Source organism: Telmatherina bonti (assembly GCF_933228915.1).
Source record: "Telmatherina bonti genome assembly, chromosome: 5".
Lineage (NCBI taxonomy): Eukaryota > Metazoa > Chordata > Actinopteri > Atheriniformes > Telmatherinidae > Telmatherina > Telmatherina bonti.
The window spans coordinates 27,358,558-27,368,652 of NC_136623.1; the positions used below are offsets into that span (position 1 = coordinate 27,358,558).

The 10,095-nt window shown below is 38.1% G+C and overlaps 1 protein-coding gene across 2 annotated transcripts in view; it reads left to right on the top strand.

Annotated features, from left to right (window-relative positions):
- adcy2a (adenylate cyclase 2a) overlaps positions 1 to 6,167 on the top strand; it is a gene marked incomplete at both ends in the record, with an annotated part of 56,941 nt that extends 50,774 nt beyond the window's left edge. For both annotated transcript variants that reach the window (XM_079240474.1, XM_079240473.1), the window contains 6 exons: positions 754 to 912; positions 1,938 to 2,084; positions 2,369 to 2,479; positions 2,565 to 2,679; positions 4,761 to 4,885; positions 6,015 to 6,167. In XM_079240474.1, coding sequence (XP_079096600.1) covers positions 754 to 912; positions 1,938 to 2,084; positions 2,369 to 2,479; positions 2,565 to 2,679; positions 4,761 to 4,885; positions 6,015 to 6,167 — 810 coding nt within the window. The remainder of the gene's footprint in view (positions 1 to 753; positions 913 to 1,937; positions 2,085 to 2,368; positions 2,480 to 2,564; positions 2,680 to 4,760; positions 4,886 to 6,014) is intronic.
- Between the last annotated feature and the right edge of the window lie 3,928 nt (positions 6,168 to 10,095).

The following is a 10,095-nucleotide window of genomic DNA, read 5'->3' on the forward strand; positions in this document are numbered from 1 at the left end:
TTTTTAACAGCAGCATTTATAAGAATTCTGAAGGTGCATTTGCTCACCAAGTAGAACAATGTGAAATGTCATATATACTGTTATGTTTAACACAAAACTTATCGATATTATATGAACTCATTATATTAAAGGGGAATTAAAATAAACCCAACACAGATTGCCTTACATATAGTTTATATATGCAACCTCCCCCTTCATCCATAAAATGTAGTTGTACTGCAGGTTTTCAATCTTGTCATTTACTCTGCTTTTTTTTTTTCCTTTCATACGACAAACATGTTTTTCCTTTATATCCATAATATTGATCTACTGAACTCAGGATCAGATAGAGCTGTTGTCACAGAAAAGCTGAACCTTGAGTGGTTAATGTGTGGAGGAAAATCAAATGTCATGTTATCAAATGTTCCCACATCAGTTCCACCAGAAAATGTCACCCTTATTCTGTCCTGAAGCGTTGTACTTCAGTTCATTCTACACACCGATTCGGAAAGTTTTTTTAATATTGGGAAGTAATTGTGTCATGTGATCAAAGCTGCATCATTACTGTATCTGTCTTTGCCAGCATGTAGAAACTCTTGCAGTGTGTGTGTGTGTGTGTGTGTGTGTGTGTGTGTCCTCAGTGCGATTGTTGCTGGTTCCTTTCTGTGTTGCATCTTTCCTGTGTCCGTATTTTTGTTTTTCTCTGTAACTTGATGGAAGCAAGCTGTACAGCTGTACCTTCAGTCTCTTCACCTCTGTGTCCTCTTGTAACAGAATGAATATTACTGTAGGTTGGACTTTCTCTGGAAGAACAAGTTCAAGAGGGAGTGTGAGGAGATTGAAACAATGGAGAACCTCAACCGGGTTTTACTGGAAAATGTCCTGCCTGCTCATGTTGCAGAACACTTCTTAGCTCGCAACTGGAAAAATGAGGTAGACATTATTTTATTTTAATTTATTTAAAGTGCCAGTATGTGAGAATTACTCCCATCTAGTGATGCACTGACAGAATGGAAATAACCAAGTCGTGTTTTCTGGCGCCTCGCCTTCACCTTGTCAATCAATGAGGCTTTTTTCCTTCCTCTCGTGGGGTGAAGAGTATTGATGGTCCTCCATTTCACTGGAATATGGCAAGCTGAACAATCCACGTTTGTTTCTCCACCTCCTCCAACAAAACACAGGGATCCATAGCTAAAATGCGCTAACATGTTTGTCACCTTTTAGCTTATTCAAAAATGGCGATGTAACATGGCAGCCTTCTGTTGGATGCGCCCCAACCTTTGTACTTATAAACAGCTGATTTTAGGTGACAAGAACACTTTCATTTGGATGTGATTGTGATTAGACGTCAGTAAAATCCTTTTTTATGTAAGTAGTGCTTGATTTTCACAAATAAGAAGCCAAATAAGTTGCACACTGTAACTTTAAGTTGCAACTTAAAGGTAATGCAATGCTACTTGTATGTAATGAGACAACTTGAGAATAGGAGACAAAATGTCAGAAAAAAATCTTGTTTGTGACTTTTCCATGTAATTAATGACTTTCAGTTCTATCATAGTATGGAAGTACTTTTCAGAAATGTTAGATCCAGAAGGTTTAAATCATGTGTCCTAAAGGTCATGATGGTGTGAACTGGGGCACCTCTTCAAACATTGAGTTGGCAAACGTTGGTGTTGGGTTTTCAACAGGATCTCTGAAACTGATCTGACTGATTTTAGAGTGAGTGTTATTTGGATGTGGAATGGTGTGGCTTTCCATTTGTCTGTTGAGTTAACCACTTGTGTTTTATCAACCTGTATAGTCCTGATTTTTCCTGAAAATCATCCTCAATTGTTTTTCTAAGTCTGTATTCAGAGGGAACCCCTCCGGATCAGACTAATAACTGTCTGTTTACCAACACTGTTTTGCAGTTGTCCATACTAACGCCTGCGTTTTCTCCTCTGCTCTCTGTCATGCAGGATCTGTACCACCAGTCCTATGACCTGGTGTGTGTCATGTTCGCCTCTATTCCTGACTTTAAAGAATTCTACACTGAATCTGACGTAAACAAGGAGGGATTAGAGTGCCTCAGGTTACTCAACGAAATCATTGCTGACTTTGATGAGGTGAATAATCTTCAGCTGTACATCAGCCACAACATCTTACACTTGCAGCAGCAGTGTTACACGATACCTTTGCAGTAGGTTTCACAACTGTCCTGACAGCTTGGTACTGAATATTGCATGTGATTCTGGCTTCAAGCTCTTCTAATATTAGAATATTACAAACAGCTTTTGCTGGGAGACAGATGCTGCTCCCTGAGTCACATGATGAAGTGTTGGTATAGATGTGCAAACATCTGCGGAGTGCATCAGGATATATTTTATTTATTTTTTATCTTTGCGTGTAGCTGCTTTCCAAACCTAAATTCAGTGGAGTGGAGAAGATCAAGACTATTGGCAGCACTTATATGGCTGCTACTGGGCTGAATGCATCACCTGGGCCTGAGTACACTTCCCAGGTAGACTTATCCTCAGTGTTTGTGTGACTGTCAATAATAGTGCAAATTTCAACGGAGATAAACCTTCATCTTTTTTCTATTGCAGGAACATGACAGGCAGTACATGCACATCGGAACTATGGTAGAGTTTGCTTTTGCCTTGGTGGGAAAGTTGGATGTTATCAACAAGCACTCCTTCAATGACTTCAAACTCAGAGTTGGTGAGTTACACTGAAAAGCAGCAAGTTATAAATAAACTATTAAATGTTGTAGGCTATTTGCATCTTGCATTGCATTTTCTAAACTATTTTCATTTCTTATGAAAGTGTTTTTACTTTATTGTCATCATCTTTCTACCATGAGATACATGTAGTCATAGAAAAAAGGGACGAAAGTATTAAACAATACTGTACAATCGGCCCGTCATACATAATATAAAAAGGACATAAAAACACAGCAGCATCCATGTTGTTTGATGATAGTCGCAGTCCTTGTTGACATGTTGTAAACAACTTTTATGTAAAGAAATCAGAATAAAAGATTTCTTTTGCATTTTACTGTATGGAGTGCAGAGATCAGAAAAACAGTTTGGAGAAATCTCGGTATGTAACAGCCAAGGCTGGAAATCACTGTTTCCTGCATGCAGTCTTCAAGCCCTAAGGTCACACTGCCTGAGAAACTATTGACCCATTAACTGTGCAGAAACGCAACCAAGTTGTCCAGGAACAAGCTAATCTTGGATGGACAAAAAGAAAGTGGGAACGTATTCTGCAGTCAATTGAGTCCTTTTTTAGCTTCTGCCTCCCAAAGATGATAAAAAGCAACCAGGCTGCAGTCAGTGAAAGGTGTGAAACACACACTGCATCAAGACAGTGCCTTTTCATGGAAAGCCTGTGGTTATTTCAGCAAGGCAATGCCAGATACCTCTTACTTTACAAGAGCCTGGCTTTGAAGATGTAGAGTGCATGAACCGACGCCTCCCTGCAGCTGAGATTTGTGTCGTATTAAAAATGTAGGAGGAGAATCAGACAACTACCTTGTACTGTTGAGCAACTGTTGTATTTAGCAAGAATGGACTCTGAAACCTCTGACACCTCCAACAATTATCTACCCTATTTCTCAATCAACACAAAAAAATGAAACAGAATGAAAAGAAAAGCTTGGTTGGTCTGGTCAGTGAGCATCATTTGCTTTGCATTTTAGAAAACTGCAACCATTTCTGGAAATGTTGCTTTTCTTTCCTCTGGACTTTTTCTGTCCTATGCACCTAATTCCATTATCTCTGGATTTATACTCACACAACATCTGCGTAAGGTTGGTTACAACGTCACCACTATATGCTCCACATAGGTCGGCGGAGGCTTGATGCATACCTCTACCAGACCTGATATGCACATCCAGCTTGCAGTGCAGTTACACTGAAGTACTGTTGTGATTGGTCGGTTTCTTACGTTTGATTACGTTTTGATTACGTTTTGATTACGTTTTTTCGGATTTCCGGAGCTTTTTGCTGAATTTGTGTGGTAAACATACTAAAAAAAAAACAACTGCAACATGACAACATGATCCTACACTTGAGTATGACAGCCCATTTCCCCAGCATCAGCTGTGCTGGCCCCTACTGAACACAGACGTCACACCAGTATAAGTCCAGCTTTAGCTAGAAATGCATAAATATCTCAAATACCACTCATGCACAAAGACATCATGTAGGAAGGAAAGTAGGCAGGCAGGTTAGAGTTCCTTGTCAGCAAGAGTCCAAGTTCGATACCTTGAACCTGTCTTTGCAGATCTCAGCGTGGCATGCTCCATTAACTCAACAGTGTGCACATGTGGAACTATACATGCCTGCTGCTTCCAGATGGGGCCTAAAATGCTCCACCAGACAGGAATACCGCTCCTCATGCACTCAGAGTGTAAAAAACCGATAGCTGTGCTCCTGCATTTGCTGCCTTCACACTTGTGCAGAGAGCATTTTCTTGTCATCTGAGACAGAGTTATCTCAGCTAAGGTGCCGATGGTGTTGGGGATTAAGAACTCCACTTCTGGGTGGATGTTATGAAATTTTGTAAAAGGTCTAGTCTATTCTCACACCAGTAGGTTTTTTTTTTTACGAAAACATTATGAACTGCCTCTAATAAGCATTCACTGTTATCTGCAATACAGCAAATTTTTTATAGAAATGAACCCAAATGTGTCGGATAACAAAATACCAATTCTGTGAATATGAAAATGTGGTAATTATTGGCAAATATGGTAGTCAAAGACAAAATGTTTACAAGGTATCTGTTTTCCTTGTCAGGTATTAACCATGGTCCAGTTATAGCTGGAGTTATTGGGGCTCAGAAACCACAGTATGACATCTGGGGGAACACAGTGAATGTAGCCAGCAGAATGGACAGCACTGGAGTCCTTGGGAAAATACAGGTGAGGTGTCTGACCATCCTCACATATCAACACATATCAATGTTTGAGTCACTCCTTTGCAGCTGGAGTTTATTTAATTACTTTGGTTAGTCTCTAATAATTCCTTTATTTTTAATCCTTTTTACTGTTGTTTTGCTTGTGCAGTGTGTGGAAGGGTGGGGGTGGGGTTGGGGAGAGCAGTATTGTGTGATTGTCTGCACCTCTCAGACATCACATCATGCGTAAAGCTGGCTTTTTATCTCAGGGGACCAGGATGGCGCTCTCTTCATATGTAGACATTTTAAATGGCAGTTCACATGTGTCAGATAAAACTCTTTTTCCCTCCACATGTGCCATTTGTGGCAGCAAGGACATCTCATCATCTTAATATCCTATGGCATCTGCAAATCTCATATTGGCAACCTGTCTGAGCACTGATAAGATATAATGGTTTCCCACTTGCATGGCATGTGGCCATGGCTATCATGGAGTCTTCAGAGAGCTGTAATACGCTTCACAGTTTGTACACACTTGATAGATCCATCTGCTATGCAGCGCAGCACAACTGCAGTGCTCTCAGAAGCATTTCCACATGCCTGTTGATGTTTTCAAATATTAAGAAGACAAAAATAAGAAATACTTTTTTTTTTTCCCAAGCTACCTTCAGTTAATGTGACTGTTTCCTAGTTTTAAAATCCACAGAGGCTTTTCTCTGTTGTTGTTTATACAGTATTTCGCTGTATCTTAACGGTCTCTTAGGAAACTGCATTTTCTTTTTACTCTGCAGCATTCAGTTTAAACATTCAGTCATGCGTGATGATTAACGTGGCCTTTCTGTTATAGCAAAAACTCTAGTGAAGTGTATAATGCTTTGAATAATTCTTGACCTACACATATTTTGCAGACTTAAATAAACTACCTGTCAGGGTTAAAGTAATTTTTTTCACTCAGCAGAGTACGACAGAGTCTTGGTGACACAGGGTAAATTCCAACAAGGCTTTATTACAACTCCATTACTGCTAAATAAATGGTCAGCAAATTTTTCATTGAGGAGAGCAGAAAGTTTTGGGGTTTTTTTCTGCCCACAGAAATATCATCCATTCATTTAAGATAAGCAAAATAGACATTATCACTGTGGTTCTCCCTGTAGGTGACAGAGGAGACGAGTCGCATCCTTCTGACCCTGGGCTACATGTGCTCTTGTCGAGGCATCATCAATGTCAAGGGAAAAGGAGAACTCAAAACCTTCTTTGTGCACACAGAGATGACTCGCACGTTATCCCAAGGGAATGTAATGGCGTAAGAATGGTATGAATCAGATAGAGGAGGTTTGATCTTCTCAACGCTGTTGTAAAAGAAACAAGTTCGGGCCATGAAGGAATAAGATTTGGACTGTAAGGAGGAGAAATATCTGATTTGACTGCATTATCTAGGCCCGAGCTGTAGTATACATTTAGTCACTTATGTAATTATAAGTGTAGCATGGAGAGCAAGAAGGGAAACATTTTTTTAAAAAAATGCTGTAATTTAAAAGTTGGAGTTGGAAAATCCATAGTGGTAAAAGTTAGTCAGATACAGTGTTGTACAGTACACACTCAGTGAGAAGCGAGACTTACACATAGTCCAAATCATCGTTCTGACTTTAGCTTTGTGAAGCTTGTAGCAGTCACTGTGCCACAGAAAGCCATCTGTCAGCCAGCTGCTTTAAAGCAGACCTCAGTTTACAGGGCAGTAAAGATTAGGTGCAGGGTAATGTATGAGGGATAGTCAAGTTCAAATTACATTGTAAAAGAGCAGTTTGATGGGAAATAATGATAGTGCCCCAAATACCAGCGCATCAATGTTTTTATGAATGTAAGAATGTTAATTGCCCCTGAAATTTTTAGAGTGAAATAAAAAGTCTGAAAGGACAAACAAACAAAGAAAATTGTTGCAATGGTTCAAAAACAGAAGCAATCAAAATGATTTCCAATGTCTCCTAAACTCCGTCAAACTTGCTGGAAGCACCAGGATTTGGATGTATCTTACTGGCAGTCTGAAACTATGACAGAAAAAAAAACCACATTCTAAAAGTTGTCTGTGGATATATTGTGATATTCACACAAGTTTTCCAAAGTGGCCTTTGCACTTTCATTGTCGGCATTATCTAAAATGTTCATGTTGTACAGCAGATTTTCCAGTTCCGGCTGAAAACAGATAATCTGGGGTCAGATGCATTAGCAGCTGTAGGAATGTATAGAAATGTACGAAAGCCTGGTCACAATGTGGTCATTTTGTATACTTCAGACATAATATTGTTAAAAAAAAACAAAAAAAAAAAACAAGCAGCACCTTTTCTCAATGCCCACTAAGTACATGAACACAAATCTGTTGCTGCTGTTGTAGCAATAATCTTAACATTGTTTAAAGGAGCGCCGCTGTGACTTGGAATATACTTGAGGCTTTCTAAACAGCTTCAGTCCAATAAGGTGCTTTTTGCTTTTACTTCACTAGACCCTCTGAACTATGTTGCATTTTAACATTAAAACAATCATTCTGATGCCGTTCTGACACACATTTCAGCTGAAGGATAAGATGACTGACTGTGATCCCTTCTTTCCAACATGAGCCTGCCATGTAGATTATCAGGTAAATGTAACGTAATGAAAAGGATGCTGTGTGTTGACAGCGGCAAAAGGTTTACAGCACACATGAGCATGTCGAACCATGAACAAAGGAAAATAAAATGACCTGCAGCAGGTCTGTCTGTGGCACTACAAAGACAAGAATCAACTCACTTTCCTCAGAAAATAGGAATTTGACAAATAAAGCTTCACAGTGGCATCGTGGCATCGCACTGGTGCCTTATCACGAGAAGGTTGCAGGTTTGGGTCTCAGTTAGTCTCTCTGTGTGGAGTTTGTATGTTCTCCTTGTGCATGTGTGGGTTCTCTCTGGGTACTATGGTTTCATTCCACTAAAGAAACGCATGTTAGGTTTATTGATCACTCTAAATTATAAATGAATGTTTGTCCCCCTTTAATGACCTCATGACATGTCCAGGGTGTATCTGGCCTCTTGCCTGATAATTGCTCGGCTCCAGCTTCCCCCATGATGCGGAACTGAACTAAGCAGTATGAAAAATAGAGTAAAAGTGAGTGTATGTTTCTAAAATCAGTGCTGATATTGACAATTTTAGCCTACAAAAATATTAAATTCCTGTTTTGATTTAAAAAAGGGCCAATATTAACATACTCATTTAAATTTTCCTCTCCAGGAATACATAAAGAAAAATATGTTTTCCCTCTAAAAAGAGTTTTTAAGCATTCATTTATAATAATATAATCTACTCCCTAACTGAGCTATAACTTTCCACAAGGACGTTTTTCATTTAAAAACACACAGGAGTTTGCTCATTTCTGTAAGCTGCTTGTTAATGAATAATTTATTTATCAGAAGGTGAGGGAAAAAAAACTAAAAGTACTGCATTAAGATTTCTTATGTGGTGTTCCTTAATTCATCAAAAAACATTTTTTCCACTACAATCTTAATTCATTAGTATCAAATAATATCAAATTTTTACTTTCAAATTCTAGTAATTTGACAAGTCTTTTCAGACCACATGTGCATAATTGTCTATATACTTCACAGACCAACATAAAACTACATATAAAATGATATTTTTAAGTTGAGAAATATTATCTTACAGGAAAAAACTGTTTTCTTTTTAAAATGAGTGTGTGATTTTATAAACCTACCTATAAACATATATATATACCTATATATATTTATATATATATATATATATATATATACCTATATATATATATATAAATATATAAACATATTTATATACCTATAAACCTACCCATTGTCCAAACTTTCAGCATTAAGGCTCGATTGTCATGGTTAAAATTATTTATCAGCTGTTAAATGTACACCTTTGTTCAGTTTCAGGGTTTAATTTGTTTCTTTTTTTGTAACAGTGAAGGAGATGTTAGTGTTCATAAGCCAACAAAACAACAGATTATGTAACAATACCTGGGAACCTGACAAGTATTAAAAATGAATATTTCTGTGTTGTGGACACACTTTTGCATCTGACCCCTGATTTAAAAGCCATGTTGGAGCAATGCTATAACATACATGACATGATTTCAGTGTAAAAATTATTTGTTGGGAAATGACGGTCTGGTCTGTGTACAGGGTAGTTTGGGGGTTGCATACAGTATGGTGGTTTTGTAAGAAAAGAAAATACTACCAAAAAAGTGTTTTGATGTTTTAATGATGCCATTGTTTTTTGTAAAAACTGAATTAAAATTTCTATGTATTTCACTTCTGCTGAGTCTGTATCATGATTTAAAAATAAGCTTGCTGCATATGAATACACCAGGATTGTAGTGCACTTCCAAAATAGCAAGGATGATCTAAATGTCCCCGCATACGCGTCCAATTCATTTTTATTTTTGTATATGACGTAACCACCCCCAGCAGCAAGCGGGGGATGGTCACATTATTTGGACATCAATATCTCCCTGTAAGAATCAACCCGCTAGTTTGTCTCCAAATTGTGGTACAAACTGGACATGGGACTGGGCCCCTGGCCAGCAGATGGACAGATACAATATGTCTGGACTCATCGGGGTCAGAATCACATCATGCAGTGAAGCAGCACAATGTGCAGTGTCTGTTTCAGCTGTAGTTTTCATTTTTTAATAGAAATGAAAATATTGTATTGTATTCAAGAACAGAGACAACCAAAGTGGGGACATTCAATAGGGTTCATTATTCAGTCTACTCTATAAACGTGAATAGACAAAAACAAAAAGCTGCTCCGAAATGAAGACTAGAGAAAAATCAAATAAAATCGACTGCAAATATTTACAAATCTAAGATATACTATGATCAGTATTCATCTGCCTCTTTTATCCTCTAGACAAAGACAGCTGACACATTTTTGGATGTACTTCCAGTCTGAACATTGGGTTAAAGAATAGACATATTTCATAGATCGTATCAAATATATCCATTATTCAGATATTTACTGCATTGGATTGGACCATTTAGTCAATTTAAGCAAGGTTAAATGTCAGGAAATGCTGACATGTCCTTCTGCCACACAAACTTATCAACATTTTTAGCCCTGTTTCTGTCTCTGCATGTACAAACTATGTTCAAAGTTGTTTTGACTGCGTTGTTGACTGATGGAAATTTTGCATTGCCATGATGTATCAGTGTTTTCAACATGAAGGAA